Below are 20061 nucleotides of genomic sequence, written 5' to 3'. Positions count from 1 at the left end.
TGCTGGCTTGAAACATGCTGGCTTGAATGTCCAGACTGTGAAAACTTTCCAGGAAGAGGTAAAATAGGGCTTTGGAAAACCGGGAACTCCTGGAAATGCGAATGCAGCTGAGATAGATTAAAAATATATTAATGATAATATATATATATATATATATATATATATATATATATATATATATATATATATATATATATATATATATATATATATATATATATATATATATATATATATATAAATATATATATATATATATATATATATATATATATATATATATATATATATAAATATATATATATATATATATATATATAAATATATATATATATATATATATATATATATATATATATATACATATATATATATATATATAAATATATATATATATATATATGTATGTATATATATATTTATATATATATATATATATATATATATATATATATATATATATATATATATATATATATATATATATATATATATGTATATATATATATATATATATATATATATATGTATATATATAAATATATATATATATATGTATATGTATATATATATTTTTTTTTTTTGTTTTGTTTATTTATTTTTTTTTTTTTTTTTTTGTATTTTTATTTTTTTTATTTTATTTTTTTTTATTTTTTGGGGGGGGTACTTTTCTAGTTTTCTATTCTAGTTATTTTAGATAAAACCGTTTTTTTGTGTTTTTTATTACTGTAAGGTTGAAATGTGTTGAAAGTGTATATGTGGTCTGTGTGTTCAGTTACTCAATATAAAACACACATTTTCCTGTTATGGCCGACTTGGTGACGTCACGGATAAACGGGAACACTTGATTGGATACACGTTCATAAGTAGGCGTAACCGAATGTGCAATGTAGCCAATGACGTGAGGGTATTTTGCGACGCCGATCCAATCCAACGCCAGTGGACGTCCAACATGTTAGCTTAGACAACGGTCAATTTTTACGTTTCACTACGCGTTCATTCAACACCAGCACTAATTTAGAATTAATTTGAAGTCACTTGTTCGGACTTCTAACATTGTAGTTGGACCAATGGTGTGCTGAGGGAAGTTGTGTACGTACTACGAACGTACTTGTTTCCCCCGCTTCTTTGTCGACAGGACAGCTCATTGGATAAACGTGGCAGGAAGTGGGCGTAACGGAAAGTAAAGTAGCCAATAGCCGGTGAGTATTCCGCGATTGTGTTCCTATCAGGACAGCTCATTGGATAAAAATGGCACGAAGTGGGCGTACTGGAAAGTAAAGTAGCCAATAGCCAGTAAGTATTCTGCGACAGCGTTCCTATCATAGGCATTTTATAAGTAGACGCAGCATCGAGCGCTACTGCCTACTGGCGCTGACGAGACGCGGGGCCGCCATCTTGGAGTGGTAATCCGCTCCACTCAGTGCAATTCATTTGGCAGGAGCAATGAACTGTCAGCGCATTTAATTCATCTTACCTCACTGAATACCACTGATTTTCACGCGGTTTTTTGTCATATGTGTAGCTATAATAAATGACACATGTTTTATTATTCATAGTTTGCTTAACAGTAATAGAATATTCTTATATGCTATAAGTGGCCAGATGTCCGAGATCAATACTAAGAATATAATCCCAGGGAAGGGGGGAAACGGTCAACTATTTTTAAATTCAAGAAACAATATGATTAGGTTATATATACATGTGTATATTATTGATTGATTGATTGAAACTTTTATTAGTAGATTGCACAGTACAGTACATATTCCGTACAATTGACCACTAAATGGTAAAACCCGAATAAGTTTTTTAACTTGTTTAAGTCGGGGTCCACTTAAATCAATTCATGGTAGTATCCTACATATCCTACATAAACAATGTATGAATACATTAGATATCTATATATCTTAGGGACCTATAGACTGTATCTCTGTTGCTGCAGCAGCAGAGAGTTTATTTTGTCTTGACACTCTTGTATTGATATTTTCGATTACATTCTTCTCTTAAATGATAATGTTTACAGTGATTGTTTTATATGTATTTTTTATGTATGTCACTTTGGATAAAAGCATCTGCCAAATACTTAAACATAAACATATATAAACACCTGAAAGTCTTTATATCAGCTAAAACCACCAATCTGTTTCACTGGATTCAGAATAAAACCAAATTCTGACATTTTTTAATTTAATTAATTTAATTTAAAAGCAATTATATTATGGTCATACTCTTGCTTGCTAGCGGCTACGACTTCAGTACTATTGAAGATCTTTGCTCCTTCTCAACTCTGTGGTAATATTCTTTTCACAAAATACACCCAATAGTGCGTTAATGTTAAATCTTACTTGTGAAAATTAATCCCCCGATTCCGGCATCTTTGGTTTCTACCTGTCAACTAGGGCTGCGAATCTTTGTGTGTCCCACGATTCGATTCAATATCGATTCTTGGGGTCACGATTAGATTATAAATCGATTTTTTCGATTCAACGCGATTCTCGATTCAAAAACGATATTTTTCCGATTCAAAACAATTCTCTATTCATTCAATACATTTCAGCAGGATCTACCCCAGTCTGCTGACATGCAAGCAGAGTAGTAGATTTTTAATTTGAACTATTAAATGAACCAAAAATATGACTTATTTTATCTTTGTGGAAACTATTCGACACAGTGTGTTGTCAAGCTTATGAGATGCGATGCAAGTGTAAACCACTGTGACACTATTGTTCTTTTTTTATATATAAATGTCTAATGATAATGTCAATGAGGGATTTTTAATCACTGCTATGTTGAAATTGTAACTAATATTGATACTGTTGTTGATAATATTCATTTTTGTTTCACTACTTTTGGATTGTTCTGTGTGATGTTTGTGTCTCCTCTCAATTGCTCTGTTTATTGCTGTTCTGAGTGTTGCTGGCTCGGGTTTGGTTTTGGAACTGGATTGCATTGTTATGGTATTGCTGTGTATTGTTTTGTTGGATTGATTAATAAAAAAATATAAAATAAAAATGAGAATCGATACTGAATCGTACAACGTGAGAATGGCGATTTGAATTCGAATCGATTTTTTCCCTCACTCCTACTGTCAACTGTCAGTTTAGGCTGCTCGCCGGCTCCTCATCACCACTTCAAGATGGTGGCCGAATGTCTCACGTCACACAGCTGTGTCTACTTTAAAGATGTCTAAGGTTCCTAACAAGACAGCCCATTGGATAAACATGGCATGAAGTGGCCGTGACGAAAAGTAAAGTAGCCAATAGCCGGTGAGTATTCCACGATGGGGTTCCTATCAGGACAGCTCATTGGATAAACATGGCACGAAGTGGGCGTACCGGAAAGTAAAGTAGCCAATAGCCGGTGAGTATTCCGCGATGGAGTTCCTATCAGGACAGCTCAGAAAAAAGCGAATCCACCGCCGCTAGTAAACAAGTTAGCTTAACCAGGTGGCTAGCACTTTTTTTTTTTAATATATATAAATATTTTAAAATGAATAAGCTGGTGCAATAATTGTTCTCATTCTTAATTTAGGCACCTGATAAGTTGTGACCCGATAATTGTATCACCAGCGTTAAGTCACTTTGACGAATGTTTACGTAGCATTTAGCTAGCCGGCTAACCCCTTTTAACTGAACTTTACGCTTGTAGCTAACGGCTAAAGCTAACGAGTACTAAAAAGCTAAGCTAACTTCGTCCTCGTTGCGTGTTTCCGCCCGCAGAGACATGGCGTCGTCGGCGGGGTCAGGAGCGACGTTCGGCCCGGGCGCCGAGTGCACGGTGCCCGCTTGCATGTTCGCACCGGACCGGGGCTGCGCGGACGGTCCGTGCGGGGAAGAGGTCTTCGAGGACGGCGAGGGGACCAACGGCGAGTCCGGCGGTATTTTGGACTTGAGCAACAAGGTGGGCTTTGTTCGTTGTAATGTCCTAAAATTGCTTAAAAAGTTGTTTTAAAAAGAAGACAAAACATGTGTTTGCAGTGAAATATGAGACAGTGACACGTACACCTCGTCTGCGTTATTATAAGGAACATCATTTGTGGAACATAACGGTTTTTTTTAGTAATATTCATACAGGTATTGTATAGATTAATGTTGTGTTTTAATAAGTCTTTGACATTTTTATAACTTCCAAAAATAGTTTGCTTGTTCGAAGGTAAATACTTCTGCCATGTTTTTATTCGTGGCCACGCCCCCTACTTGTATCTGAAATACTGTACTGTTTTTCAACCTTTTTTGAGTCAAGGCCAATGTTCCCTCTAATTTTTCATGTGTGAGCAAACGCAGAAACTCCCTGAGCATTCAGTGGAGCCCATGTGAGCAACATCAGACGTGCACACCTGTCCCAAACCTGACTAAATAAGTTCAATCTCCATCCATTTTCTACCGCTTGTCCCTTTTGGGGTCGCGGGGGGTGCTGGAGCCTATCTCAGCTGCATTCGGGCGGAAGGCGGGGTACACCCTGGACAAGTCCCCACCTCATCGCAGGGCCAACACAGATAGACAGACAACATTCTCTTATTATTATAATCACATGACAGCAGTCATTTCCATGAAGTTATTTTCTAACATAAGTGTTTAGGCCCACTTACAAGGACAATAACAAAAAATATTGTTTTTCATGAACTGTGTACTTGTATTGTTTGTCTGGGTGGAGGTCCTGCTTTGGGAATAATTTGTACCCCTTTCAGACATTGCATTTAGTTCCCATTAAAACAGGGGTGCTCACACTTTTTCTGCAGGCGAGCTACTTTTCAATTGATCAAGTCGTGGGGATCTACCTCATTCATATATATAATTTATATTGACTTATTTATGAAATATATGTTTTGTTAACAAGTTAAAGGCCTACTGAAATGACATTTTTTTATTTAAACGGGGATAGCAGATCTATTCTATGTGTCATACTTGATCATTTCGCGATATTGCCATATTTTTGCTGAAAGGATTTAGTATAGAACAACGACGATAAAGATCGCAACTTTTGGTATCTGATTAAAAAAAGGCTTGCCCCTACCGGAAGTAGCGTGACGTAGTCAATTGAACATATACGCAAAGTTCCCTATTGTTTACAATGATGGCCGCATGAAGTGAGAGAGATTCGGACCGAGAAAGCGACGATTTCCCCATTAATTTGAGCGAGGATGAAATATTTTTAAATGAGGAAAGTGCAAGTGAAGGACTAGTGGGGAGTGGAAGATGCTGTGAGAGCCGGGGGTGACCTGATATTCAGCTGGGAATGAATACAACAGTAAATAAACACAATACATATATATACTCTATTAGCCACAACACAACCAGGCTTATATTTAATATGCCACAAATTAATCCCGCATAAAAACACCTAGGTGTTTGTTATGCTAGCTCCTAGCTACTAGCTCAAGCTAGTTATAGCTCGAGCGGGTAATATGGACGGGATCCCGTATATATAACCCGCCAATACAATTCAAACACCTGCATAACACACACACTCACTCAGCCCAAACAACCGTTCACCTAACCCAAGGTTCATAAAGCTTATATATTTAATCAAAGTTACGTACATGACACGCACGTACGGGCAAGCAATCAAATGTTTGGAAGCGCGCGGGTGGGACCTGATATTCAGCTGGGAATGACTACAACAATAAATAAACACAAGACATATATATACTCTATTAGCCACAACACAACCAGGCTTATATTTAATATGCCACAAATTAATCCTAATGCTAGCTCCTAGCTACTAGCTCGAGCTAGTTATAGCAAGCGATCAAATGTTTGGAAGCGCAGCTGTGTACTCACGTTATCGCAACTGTGTATCCAAATCAAAGTCCTCCTAGTAAGAGTCTCTGTTGTCCGAGTTCTTCCATCTTGACTGCATCTTTCGGGAATGTAAACAAAGAAGCGCCGGCTGTGTACGTGTTGTTGCTGACTTCCCTCGCAAAATAGACACTTCGCACCGACAACTTTCTTCTTTGCTTGCTCAGCTTCTTTCTCCATAATGCAATGAACAAATTGCAACAGATTCACCAACACAGATGTCCAGAATACTGTGGAATAATGAGATGAAAACAGAGCTATTTCGTATTGACTTCAATGGTGTCCGAATACTTCCGTTTCAATGATTGACGTCACACGCATACGTCAACCCTCAGAGGCGTTTCGAACCGGAAGTTTAGCGGGAAATTTAAAATTGCACTTTATAATTTAACCCGGCCGTATTGGCATGTGTTGCAATGTTAAGATTTCATCATTGATATATAAACTATCAGACTGCGTGGTCGGTAGTAGTGGCTTTCAGTAGGCCTTTAAAGGTGTTTAATGATAATGCAAGCATGTTTAACACATATAGTTAATATTGTTAATAAATTAAAGGTCTTTAATGATAATACAAGAATGTTTAATACATATAGTTAATATTGTTAACATTTTAAAGGTGTTTAAAGATAATGCAAGCATGTTTAACACATATACTTAATATTGTTAACAAGTTAAAGGTGTTTAATGATAATACAAGCATGTTTAACACATATAGTTAATATTATTAACAAGTTAAAGGTGTTTAAAGATAATACAAGCATGTTTAACACATATAGTTAATATTGTTAACAAGTTAAAGGTGTTTAATGATATTACAAGCATGTTTAACACATATAGATTCCTTTCTTTCATGAAGACAAGAATATAAGTTGGTGTATTACCTGATTCTGATGACTTGCTTTGATTGGAATCAGACAGTGGTGCTGATAACGTCCGCATTTTCAAATGGAGGAGAAAAAAAGTCCTCCTTTCTGTCCAATACCACATGAAAGTGGTTGGTTTTTGGCATCTTATTTGTCCAGCTTCCATACTCCTTTGTATACACTTTACAAGAAATACATTGGCGGCAAACTCCGTAGCTTGCTAGCTTGTGCCCACCAGCTTTCTGAGACTCTTAGCGCAGGCAGGATGAAGCAGAGCTTTTATTGTGAAGGCAGGAACTGTGCAGTCGGTCTTTGGAGTTTTGACGACAGGTACGGCGCCAGAGTCTGTTGAAATAAAAAGTGTTTCTCGCCTTCCTGTTTGTAATTTTTTCTTAATAATGAGCTGGCAGCAGCCAGCGTCATCTCAGAAGACCCTCGGGTGCCGTGAATGTCAATCAAGTGACGAAAGTGACGTCATAGTGAAGATTTATGATCGCTCATTTTTAGGACTATTTTTTTAATGCCTGGCTGGCGAACGACTGACACAACCTCCGCGATCTACCGGTAGATCGCGATCGACATAATGAGCACCCCTGCATTAAAACATTCACATGTTGCACAATGAGATGTAAGCAGGGGATTATGTGTACATTCCTGCAACTTCCTGTTTGTAAAAAATATATTTTTATTAGTATTTATTTAATATACTAACAGCATTTCATGATTAATATTCATAAATTAAGATTCCTAATAAATGACACTAGAATAAGCACACATTCGATTGGTAAATCATAGTGTAACGACCTGGAATGACACTTTATGTGTGGTGTTGGAGTTGTCCGACTTTTTGTGTGGCTGTAAACGCATCACTGGCTAAGTGCCATATGTGCATGTGTTGGCGCAAGTGAGAAAGAGCGAGCGGCTGCTGTTGATATAACAAAGTTGCTTTTGGTCTGGTTTGTACTGCAGAAAATGACCACTTTTGCTAGATATCATTTTTTTTACTAATGTTTTGGTGATGTGTTTATGGCCGACAATAAAGAGTTTTGCTCAGTAAAGTGATGGATGGAATTCATGTCCTCAAAGCGTCTCGACAGACGTTACAATATTTGAACAATGATGACGAAAACTGTTTTCTCTGTCGTGTCCGTGTCGTGTGGAAATGTGTTATGCGCTTTTTTTTTAATTTGATTTTGTGCGTGGCATAAATTTGCCGTGCGCAGAGGACGCTTGAGCAGTGCGCAATTGCACAGGTGTGCACCTTAGAGGGAACATTGGGCAAGGCACATTTTTTTTCCCCCATTTAAAAATCCAGAGGCACACCACAAGCAGAAAATGTTAAAAAATGAAACTCCACCAGGTCCTCCGCCGTGCCTTATTTTGAGTTTGTTGGTGTTTTCCTGTGTGTAGTGCTTTAAGTTCTTATCTTGCGATGTTATTTTGGTGTTTTCCTGTAACAGTTTCATGTCTTCCTTTTGAGCGCTATTCCCCGCACCTGCTTTGTGTTAGCAAGCAAGGCTATTGAAGTTGTTGCTATTCTTCTTTGTGCGGACATTGTTGCTTGCCATGTCATGTACGGATGTACTTTGTGGACGCCGTAAGTTTTTGCTGTCGTCCAGCATTCTGTTTCTGTTTACTTTGTAATCTAGTTTTACATAGCCATCCCTATGCTTTGTTGCCTTTTTCTTTCCCTGTGGTTCATTTTTGGCTTAAGCGCTACATACCTTTTTTACCTGCACGCTGTGGTCTGTATATTGGGATCACAGTTCTACAGCCGAGTTCTACACAGCACGGACACTAAGGAACGGCACAGTATTTGCAGATTCTAATTATTGATTTGCAAAAAAATATTTTTGGGACCAATTAGGTGAAGTTGCATAATTTCCCACGGCACACCAGACAATATCGCAGAGCGGTTGAAAAACACTGCTGTACTATACCTAGAGATTCAGACTTGGACTTCCTTTTATTGTCATTCAAATTTGAACTTTACAGTACAGACAAGAACATCATTTTGTTGAATTAGCTCATTGTAGTGCAGGATTAAAAAAAAGCAATAAGGTGCATATATAAATAAATAAATAGGTTACTGTACAGATAAATATATTGCACTTTTGCATGTGCATCCATGTTTATGGATGTATGTTATATTGTCTACAGCGAGTTGATCCGTTTTTGGGGGGAATTGAGGGGATTATTATAATGCGTTCAAGAGTCTTACGGCCTGAGGGAAGAAGCTGTTACAGAACCTGGAGGTTCTGCTACGGAGGCTGCGGAACCTCTTTCTAGAGTCCGGCAGTGAAAACAGTCCTTGGTGGGGGTGGGAGGAGTCCCTGCAGATTTTCTGAGCCCTGGTCAGGCAGCGGCTTTTTGCGATCTCCTGGATAGGAGGAAGAGGAGTCCCGGTGATCTTTTCCCGCCGTCCTCACCACTCTGCAGAGACTTCCAGTCTGAGGCACTGCAGGCTCCAGTCCAGATGGAGATGCAGTTGGTCAGTTGGCTCTCTATAGTGCCTCTGTAGAATGTGGTGAAAATGGGGGGGAGGGAGCTGTGCTCTTTTCATCCGATGCAAAAAGAGCATGCGCTGCTGAGCTCTTTTTACAAGTGTGTAGGGAGTCGGGACCAGGTCATATTGTCCGTTTCCTGCACCCCCAGGAACTTGGTGCTGCTTACCATCTCCACTGCTGTGCCGTTGATGAAGATCCGAGGGATATGGAATAAAAAATATTAGATTTTTTTTCACAAAAATTCTATTTACGATTTTTTTGTAAGTGAAAATTTCTATTGGATTTTTCCAATTTTTCCCCCTACTTTTTAACCTCTAAAGGCCTGAGTGGCCACATGCGTGGACAGCACCTTTTAGCTCTTATTTCTAAAATTGTCTACACTACTGAATTGGGGTCTTATGGCCGCTTATGTGAACACTTATACTGCCATCTGGTGGTGTCAGAAGAGTATAACATACAATGAAATTTGGGGGAAAAAAGTGTAAAAATAAGAATTAGCATGTCACTAAACATGAAGTACACGTTTGTGTACTTATGGACTAAGTACATCATATCAAAAGATGATTCTTAGTTTTTATTCTAATTAGGGTCCAATAAGCCCAAATAGCAAAGAGAAATAAAAAAGAAAACATGTAAACAAACAGCTTGGGCCTTAAGAGGTTAATCAAAACCAATGAACACAAATTCATAACAAGTTTCACTTTTATTTGATTTTGGGTGTAATAAAAGATGATACAATGAACTGGAAATCTCATATATTATTTAATATAGAGCTTCATATTGAAAGTTAAACTTCTGTCTGTAAACAAAAATGTAGCATATATATGTAGCATGCAAATAAATGTGATATATTTGTTATATATTGTATATATTATGTATAAATATAATATAATATATCAGTATAAAGACATGCACCTGGGGATAGGTTGATTGGCAACACTAAATGGACATATAGTGTGTGAATGTTGTCTGTCTATCTGTGTTGGCCCTGCGATGAGGTGGCGACTTGTCCAGGGTGTAAACCGCCTTCCGCCCGATTGTAGCTGAGATAGGCTCCAGCACCCCCCCGTTACCCCGAAAGGGATAAGCGGTAGAAAATGGATGGATATTACATATGTTAGATTTTATATTGCTACTATGGTACATTTTTAGTCTACTTTATACCTGTATTATCCTTTCCATCCTTTGTAGCTGAGCTACTGTCAATAAAGTTTGTCTAAGTCTAAATCAACTCCAACCTTTGAGATGCATCGAGTACACACTTAAATATTCTGTCTTGAATAAAATACTTGTGTAAATACAAATGTAGCATTGAGAGGTTTCCCTAGTTTTAACGGGTGGATAAAAGCAGGCTTTTCCGCTGTATTAGCGACGTGCAGAGCGACCGCTTTAGCTCTCGTTTTCCACTGTGCTTCTTTCTTATCATACATGCCAACTGTGTAAATTCCCCCGCGGTAATCTGCGTTTTAGCTGGAGTTTTTTTTTTTTTTCTTGCTGGCTTTGTAAAGAGTTGCATTTCAGTTGTTGGATTTAGTTTGTTGTGTTGCTACATTTTTGAAACAAACTTTGCAGCGTCTAGTCATTTCTTCCACGCCTGTTGCCGCAAAACCAAACCACTGACGACACTTTTCTCTCATTTGCGTTACCATTAGCCATGTTTTGTTTGGTGCCCCTGCCTGGGATGGGACTCGGGACTGGTTTAGAATAATCCACACCGCTGATCCAAACCTCATATTCGTCCACGCAGCTGCTCCTGGTGAGTCCTACGGGGGAACAGTACGACGGCCTGATGCGACACCTACGGGAGCGACTAGACGAGGGCTGCGGAGAAACCATCTATGTGGTCGGAATGGGCTCAGGTAGGAAAGAGCTTTGAGCTAACCATCCAATGTTGTGTGTTGTCTGAGCCAATCACACGGGTGCCCTGATCCAATATAGATAGACCAGGGGTCGGCAACCCGCGGCTCCGGAGCCGCATGCTGCTCTTTGACCACTCTGATGCGGCTCAGCTGCATACTTACCGACCCCCCCGATTTTCCCAGGATTCTTATGGATCTCAGTGCCTCTCCTAGATAACTCCCAGGAATAATATAATCCTATTTTCACTCTAATTACTAAATTAAGGGAGTGCCCTGATTGCACTGTAGTAATTGTTCTCTACAGCATTTACAAACAGCGTGCCAGCCCGGCCACATGTTGAATGTAGCTTTTACTTGCACACATAGGAGACAGCAAAGCATACTTAGTCATCAGCCACACAGCTTACACTGACGGTAGCCGTATCAAACAACTTTAACACTGTTACGTTACAAATATGCGCCACACTGTGAACCCACACCAAAAAAGAATGAAAAACACATTTCTGGAGAACATCCCACCGTAACACAACATAAACACAACACAACCAATACCCAGAATCCCATGCAGCCCTAACTCTTCCGGTCTAGATTATACACCCCGCTACCACCAAATCCCCCACACATCACCCCCCCCGTGCGTTGGTTGAGCGGAAGAGTTAGGGCTGCATGGGATTCTGGGTATTGGTTGTGTTGTGTTTATGTTGTGTTACAGTGCAGATGTTCTCCAGAAATGTGTTTGTCATTCTTTTTTGGTGTGGGTTCAAAGTGTGGCGCATATTTGTAACATAACAGTGTTAAAGTTGTTTTATACGGCTATACCGTCAGTGTAAGCTGTGTGGCTGCTGAGCTAGTACGCCTTGCTGTCACGTGAGCAAGCTGAAACTGCATTCTACATGTGGTCGAGCAGGTACACTGTTTGGGCAGGCTGTAGAGGGCGCCAAAAGCAGTGTCATCACGCCCTGATATTCGGGAGTCTCCCGGAAAAAATGAGAGGATTGGCAAGTATGACGCGATCAAGCGCCATTCATTCAAAACTCGCGGGCCGCACTAACATCAAATTTCCACATTAAAGTGCGTGCCGGTGCGTGTGTCTGAGACCCCTGGTTAACATAGTACAAAGCATTTAAGCTTTGTATGCGGTGTTTTTCATTTTAAATTTTTTTTTGTGGCTCCCATTATTTTCTTTAATTTCTGAAACTTGCCAAAATGGCTCTTTGAGTGGTAAAGGTTGCCGACCCCTGAGATAGACGTATTAATACAAGAAAATATTGCACAGATGTCAGGGTTATGCTCCTGTTGGTCTTTGTAACATGTTGCCCTTATTTTAACAATATCAAAAGTAGAAGTGTCCCGATCCAACATTGCCATAGGTCTGATTTAAGCAAAACAAGTATGTGCTTGCATGCAAAATATGTGATATCATGTGCGATACAAGCAGCCCTGTTTACTTGTGCAAAGCTGGACAGCCAGTTGACATCTAAACGTCCTCCAATAAACACACAATGGTGCTCTTTTCTTCGGTTTCAGTCATTCACAAAAGGTAAACATTAGGGATGTGGCTGTCGATTATTTTAGTAATCGAGTAATATAATGGTTAATTTGTTCGATTGATCGAGTATTCAAACAAAACACACCTTATATTTTAGGGAAAACAGTTGAACAAAGATTTCTCTGCTTGCCATAACCTTCAATAATTTATTTTACCTTCTAGTTATCTTCTTTAACCTTGATTTGCCTTATTTTTTAACCATTTATTTATTCTATTTAACCTATTTTACTTTGCTTTACCTTTAAATGAACTTCAATTTACTTTTTTACCTTTTATGTATCTCATTTTACCTGCCATTTACTTTTTATTTATTTCATTTTCCCTTCTATTTACCTCCCATTTATCATTTTTTACCATCTTTGACTTTTTATTTAACTTGTTGTCCTTCTTTAATGCAGTTCGGATTTGATCAATTTGTATTAGTTACACTCATTAAACGATTAATCAAAGCAAAAAGATTTAAATCTAATCGATTAATCGTTGCAGCCCTCGTACACATGCTAGGCTACAGGCCATTAGGAGCTAGCAGCTACACAACACCGATCTGATTATTTATTTTTAGCACAGTTTTTTTCATTTGAAAATTAAATCAACAATACATCTATGTATGTAAACCTCTGTTTTATTTAAATCATAACAATCTTTTAAGTTATACCATGGAAACAAATCAAAAAAATGTTTTAAGTTGTATTTTTATAATTAGAAATTTAGAGGTCACGATTGGGGACAGCTATTACTAAATAAAAAGTTATCAAATATAAATTTATCGTGTCATTATCTCAATTAAAGCCCTGGGTTTAAACAGATCATAATAGAATCTCAGTAAAAATCCATGTCTGAATACTTAATTGTTTTGTTAAACCCTTTTTTGGTTAAGTCACAGTACGTTGCATTAATTTAGTAGAATGCCCCATGTGTGTGTGTGTGTATATATATATATATATATACATATATATATACGTATATATATATGTATATATATATATAATATGTACACTACCGTTCAAAAGTTTGGGGTCACATTGAAATGTCCTTATTTTTGAAGGAAAAGCACTGTACTTTTCAATGAAGATAACTTTAAACTAGTCTTAACTTTAAAGAAATACACTCTATACATTGCTAATGTGGTAAATGACTATTCTAGCTGAATATGTCTGGTTTTTGGTGCAATATCTACATAAGTGTATAGAGGCCCATTTCCAGCAACTATCACTCCAGTGTTCTAATGGTACAATGTGTTTGCTCATTGGCTCAGAAGGCTAATTGATGATTAGAAAACCCTTGTGCAATCATGTTCACACATGTGAAAACAGTTTAGCTCGTTACAGAAGCTACAAAACTGACCTTCCTTTGAGCAGATTGAGTTTCTGGAGCATCACATTTGTGGGGTCAATTAAACGCTCAAAATGGCCAGAAAAAGAGAACTTTCATCTGAAACTCGACAGTCTATTCTTGTTCTTAGAAATGAAGGCTATTCCACAAAATTGTTTGGGTGACCCCAAACTTTTGAACAGTAGTGTGTATATATATATATATATATATATATATATATATATATATATATATATATATATATATATAATGCAGTAAAATAAATAAATACATTGAAGTAAAAAAAACATATATATAATTTAATAAATTAAGTCTATGGAAATAAAATATTTTAAAAATATAAAACAAATACATTATATAAAAAAATACTTTTAATAATAACAATGAATAAATAAATATTTTTAATAAATAAATAAACCTAAAATAATATTAAAAATAAAATTGTATTAAATAAAAAAATTCAGTAAATAAATAATAAATAAATGCAAATAAAGTAATATAAAATTACATTTAAGGAAGAAAGCAAAATTAAATACAATTTCAACCAAAAAATCAATAAATAAAAATAGTTTCCAAAGTGTGAAATGTCCTAAGGCCGAATGATGACTTCCAAACATTACAAGAGTTAGTCATCTTTTTTTCAAAGTTAACATTTGTGTGGCAGTAATATTCTGTTCCGTTCAATAATATTTGACCATTGAGTAGATTCTTTCAAATCAAACAATCTGTTGAAATTTACAAATAAATCTATAACACTTACTTTTTGGCACATGGTGAAGGCGGTCGCATTCCTCTCCCCTCCCTGTTGGTCCCCGCTTGCCTCTTTGTCTTGTCCATACTTTTAAAGGCCTACTGAAATGAATTTTTTTTATTTAAACGGGGATAGCAGATCTATTCTATGTGTCATACTTGATCATTTCGCGATATTGCCATATTTTTGCTGAAAGGATTTAGTATAGAACAACGACGATAAAGATTGCAACTTTTGGTATCTGATAAAAAAAAGGCTTGCCCCTACCGGAAGTAGCGTGACATAGTCAGTTGAACATATACGCAAAGTTCCCTATTGTTTACAATGATGGCCGCATGAAGTGAGAGAAATTCGGACCGAGAAAGCGACAATTTCCCCATTAATTTGAGCGAGGATGAAAGATTTGTGGATGAGTAAAGTGCAAGTGAAGGACTAGTGGGGAGTTGAAGCTATTCAGATAGGGAAGATGCTGTGAGAGCCGGGGGTGACCTGATATTCAGCTGGGAATGACTACAACAGTAAATAAACACAAGACATATATATACTCTATTAGCCACAACACAACCAGGCTTATATTTAATATGCCACAAATTAATCCTGCATAATAACACCTGCGTGTTTGTTATGCTAGCTCCTAGCTCCTCTGCTAGCTCCTAGCTCCATAGAACACGCCAATACAATTCAAACACCTGATCAACACACACAATCACTCAGCCCAAAAGACCGTTCACCTAATCCAAGGTTCATAAAGCTTATATATTTTTAAAAAGTTACGTACGTGACGCGCACGTACGGTACGGTACGTGTTATGCTAGCTCCTAGCTCCTCTGCTAGCTCCTAGCTCCATAGAACACGCCATTACAATTCAAACACCTGATCAACACACACAATCACTCAGCCCAAAAGACCGTTCACCTAACCCAAGGTTCATAAAGCTTATATATTTTTAAAAAGTTACGTACATACGCAAAAAAAAGCCAAAGCTGCATACTCACAGTAGCACGTCTGCGTCTTTGTCATCCAAATCAAAGTAATCCTGGTAAGAGTCTGTGTTGTCCCAGTTCTCTACAGGCGTCTGTGTATCCAAGTCAAAAGTCCTCCTGGTTAGAGTCTCTGTTATCCGAGTTCTTCCATCTTGATTGCATCTTTCGGGAATGTAAACAAAGAAGCGCCGGCTGTGTACTGTTGTGGCTGACTACGTTCGAAAAATACGTCCATTTCGCACCGACAACTTTCTTCTTTGCTTGCTCGGCTTCCTTCTCCATAATGCAATGAACATGATTGAAACAGATTCACGAACACAGATGTCCAGAATACTGTGGAATTATGAAATGAAAACAGAGCTTTTTCGTATTGGCTTCAATGTGGAAGGCATACCCGTGTTCGCCGGGCTACGTCACGCGCATACGTCATCCTCAGAGGCGTTTCGAACCGGAAGTTTAGCGGCAAATTTAAAATGTCACTTTATAAGTTAACCCGGCCGTATTGGCATGTGTTATAATGTTAAGATTTCATCATTGATATATAAACTATCAGACTGCGTGGTCGGTAGTAGTGGCTTTCAGTAGGCCTTTAAGAGCAGACGTGGAAGGCATCTATCTGTTTGGAACTGTGACCGCAGGGCATCTGCTGATTGGGTTAATAAGCATTGCTTTGGCGTGTCGAAAACTTCGCAGGACGATGGCAGCCGTTCAAAGTGCTGATCTCTATGTATGTGTTCAGACGGCGGCGACTACGGTCTGAACGACACGGACATGGAGGCGTCCATCGCCACGGTGAGGTCGCTGTGCGAGCAGATCGAAGCCGACCTCATCCTGCTGAGAGAGAGGACGGAGGCGGGCGGAAAGATCTGCGACTACCTCATCCGCCGGCGGGTGGGCGAGCAGGACTTCCTGGAGGTCAGGTACGCCTCGTGACACTTAGGGATCAGAAGACTTCATCCCCTGCCTACTATGATTTATTCTTCTGTGTTTTTGCTCCAGGGTGGCGGTGGTCGGCAACGTGGACGCCGGCAAGAGCACCCTGCTGGGCGTTCTGACCCACGGCGAGCTGGACAACGGCCGAGGCTTCGCCCGCCAGAAGCTCTTCAGGCACAAACACGAGATGGAGAGCGGCAGGACCAGCAGCGTGGGAAACGACATCCTGGGTTTTGACCACGAGGGGCAGGTGGGCAGCACCTCACAGGAAGTCACCTGCTTCCGTCTTCATCCTCGTCATCGTCGTCGTTTCTCCAGGTAGTCAACAAGCCCGACAGTCACGGCGGAGGCCTGGACTGGACCAAGATCTGTGAGAAGTCCTCCAAGGTGATCACCTTCATCGACCTGGCGGGACACGAGAAGTACCTGAAGACCACCGTGTTTGGCATGACCGGACACCTGCCAGACTTCTGCATGCTGATGGTCAGACCCCCTCCAATCATTCTTGTCCTTGTATTCTCTTTACCAAGTCATTGTTGGAAATCAGTACATTCGCTCTAATCACTAAAAAATTGTTTGATTGAATTCATTAGTAATACATGTTGTCCTCTTTACAATCTCACTGATAGTTTTAACTCATTGTATTCACTCTCAATAATTGTTCTAATTGTATTCCCTTTAAAATCAATATAAATGATTTATTCTCATTGTATCCTCTTTAAAAACAAAATACATATTGTTCTATTCTCATTTTATATACAGTACTTTAAATAAATATTTTCTCATTTTATTCACTTTTAAAACAAATTATTTTTCTCATTTCATGCACTTTGAAAACAATTGTATTCCTTATAAAAGCTAAATAAATATTTTTTTAAATTTAAATGTATTTGATTTTATTCTCTTTAAGAGCAAAATCAATTTGATTTTCTCTCAAATGAAAAACATTGTTTCAATTGTATTCACTTTAAAAACAGAATAATTGTTCTCATTTTCTCTTTAAAACCACAACTTTTTTCATATTATTCTCTTTAAAACAGACTACATTATTTTATCCTCTTTAAAATAAAAAATAATTACTTTATTTTAATTATAAACTAAATAATTAGTTAATTTAGATTAGATTTTGTTCTCATTTTATTCTCATTAAAACAAAATAACCATTTTCATGTTATCTTTTTAAAAACAGACTAAATAATTTTATTCTCTTTAAAATCAAAATCATTTATTTCATTTTAGTTATAAATTAAATAATTTGTTAATTTAATTACATTTTCTGTAAAAACAAAATAACTGTTCTTTTATTCACTTTAAAAAACTGAATAATTGTTTTAATGTTATTCTCTTTAAAACAGAATAACTGTTTTCATTTAATTCACTTTAAAAATCAAAAAATATTTTATACTCTTTAAAATCTAAATCAATTATTTTATTCTTATGATAAACTAAACAATTTGATTTCCATCCATCCATCCATTTTTTACCGCTTGTCCCTTTCGGGGTCGCTGGAGCCTATCTCAGCTCATTTCCATTAATTTTCTGTAAAAACTAAAGGATTGTTTTCATTTTATTCTCTTTAAAACAGAATAATTGTTCTCATTTTCTCTTTAAAACCATAACTTTTTTCATATTATTCTCTTTAAAACAGACTACATTATTTTATCCTCTTTAAAATAAAAATGTATTACTTTATTTTAATTATAAACTAAATAATTAGTAAATTTAGATTAGATTTTCTGTAAAAACAGAATAATTGTTCTCATTTTATTCTCATTAAAACAAAATAACTATTTTCATGTTATCTCTTTAAAAACAGACTAAATCAATTTATTCTCTTTAAAATCAAAATCAATTATTTTATTTTAATTATAAACTAAATCATTTATTAATTTAATTACATTTTCTGTAAAACCAAAATAACTTATTTTATTCACTTTAAAAACGTAATAATTGTTTTCATTTTATTCACTTTAAAAACAAAAACAAAAATATTTTATACTCTTTACAATCAAAATCAATTATTTTATTCTTATGATAAACTAAACAATTTGATTTAATTTCCTTTAATTTTCTGTAAAAACTAAAGGATTGTTTTCATTTTATTGTCTTTAAAACAGAATAATTGTTCTCATTTTATTCTCATTAAAACAAAATAACTATTTTCATGTTATCTCTTTAAAAACAGACTAAATTAATGTATTCTCTTTAAAATAAAAATAAATTATTTTATTTTGATTATAAACTACATCATTTGTTAATTTAATTACGTTTTCTTTAAAAAACGAAATAACTTTTTATTCACTTTAAAAACTGAATAATTGTTTTCATTTTATTCTCTTTAAAACAGAATAACTGTTTTCATTTTATTGACTTTAAAAACAACAAAAAATATTTATACTCTTTAAAATCAAAATCAATTATTTTATTCTTATGATAAACTAAACCATTTGATTTAATTTCCTTTAATTTTCTGTAAAAACTAAAGGATTGTTTTGATTTTATTCTCTTTAAAACAGAATAATTGCCTCATTTTATTCCCTTTAAAAAAAAAAAAAATTCTCAATGTATTCTCCTTAAAAACAGAATACTTTTCTTTTTTTTCTCCTTAAAAATAGAACAACTGATTTCATTGTATTCACTATCAAAACAGAATAATTGTTCTCATTTTATTGTCTTTAAAAACAAAATACATGATTTTATTTTCATTATAAACTAAACAATTTGTTCTCATTTACTTTTCCGTAAAAAACTAAATAATTGATTTCATTTTATTCTCTTTAAAAACAGAATAACTGTCTTTAAACCAAAATCACTTATTTCTTCTCATAAAAACAAAATCATTGTTTTATTACCAGGTTGGCAGTAACGCGGGCATTGTGGGCATGACCAAAGAGCACCTGGGTCTTGCTCTGGCTCTGAACGTCCCGGTGTTTGTGGTGGTCACCAAGATAGACATGTGTCCCGTCAACGTCCTGCAAGGTGCTCGTCACGCCACACCTCGTCCTGCGTCGTCCGACACACCTGAAGTGTTTCTTTCTCCTCTCCCCAGAAACCCTCAAGTTACTACAGAGGTTGTTGAAGTCTCCGGGCTGCAGGAAAATACCAGTCTTGGTGCAGAACAAAGACGACGTCATCGTCACGGCGTCCAACTTCAGCTCGGAGAGGTGAGAGGGCGCTTTGTTGTGGAAACTCTTTCTGTTGCGTTCTGTCAGGTTAGCCCAGTAATTAGCATTAGCTGAGCCTTGGCAATAAGTATCACCATACAATACATATCATGATGCAATATGTATGACAATATGATCCGCATCACGATGCAATATGTATCATGATACAGTACGCATCGCGATACAATACACATTGCGATACAATATGCATCATGATACAGTACGCATTACAATACAGTACCCCTCACGATACAGTACGCATCTCGATACAGTACGCATCACGATACAATACGCATCGCGATACAGTACGCATCCCGATACA

General features: G+C 36.7%; 1 protein-coding gene across 2 annotated transcripts in view; it reads left to right on the top strand.

The window, feature by feature from the left end:
• The first annotated feature begins 3334 nt into the window (after positions 1-3334).
• LOC133633488 (GTP-binding protein 1-like) overlaps positions 3335-20061 on the top strand; it is a 34354-nt gene continuing 17627 nt past the window's right edge. The window contains exons 1-8 of one of the 2 annotated variants that reach the window (XM_062026021.1): positions 3335-3446; positions 3720-3900; positions 10916-11027; positions 16382-16562; positions 16642-16825; positions 16894-17058; positions 19431-19554; positions 19625-19739. In XM_062026021.1, the coding sequence (XP_061882005.1) occupies positions 3724-3900; positions 10916-11027; positions 16382-16562; positions 16642-16825; positions 16894-17058; positions 19431-19554; positions 19625-19739 (1058 nt within the window). In that variant the 5' untranslated portion in view covers positions 3335-3446; positions 3720-3723. Of the gene's footprint in view, positions 3447-3472; positions 3901-10915; positions 11028-16381; positions 16563-16641; positions 16826-16893; positions 17059-19430; positions 19555-19624; positions 19740-20061 lie in introns of those variants that run through there. The other variant, XM_062026022.1, reaches the window with a different exon arrangement.

The sequence above is a fragment of the Entelurus aequoreus genome, linkage group LG18, assembly GCF_033978785.1.
Source record: "Entelurus aequoreus isolate RoL-2023_Sb linkage group LG18, RoL_Eaeq_v1.1, whole genome shotgun sequence".
NCBI classification, from domain to species: Eukaryota; Metazoa; Chordata; class Actinopteri; order Syngnathiformes; family Syngnathidae; genus Entelurus; species Entelurus aequoreus.
The sequence above is the reverse complement of the archived record's forward strand: the minus strand, read 5'-3'. Positions and strand labels throughout refer to the sequence as shown.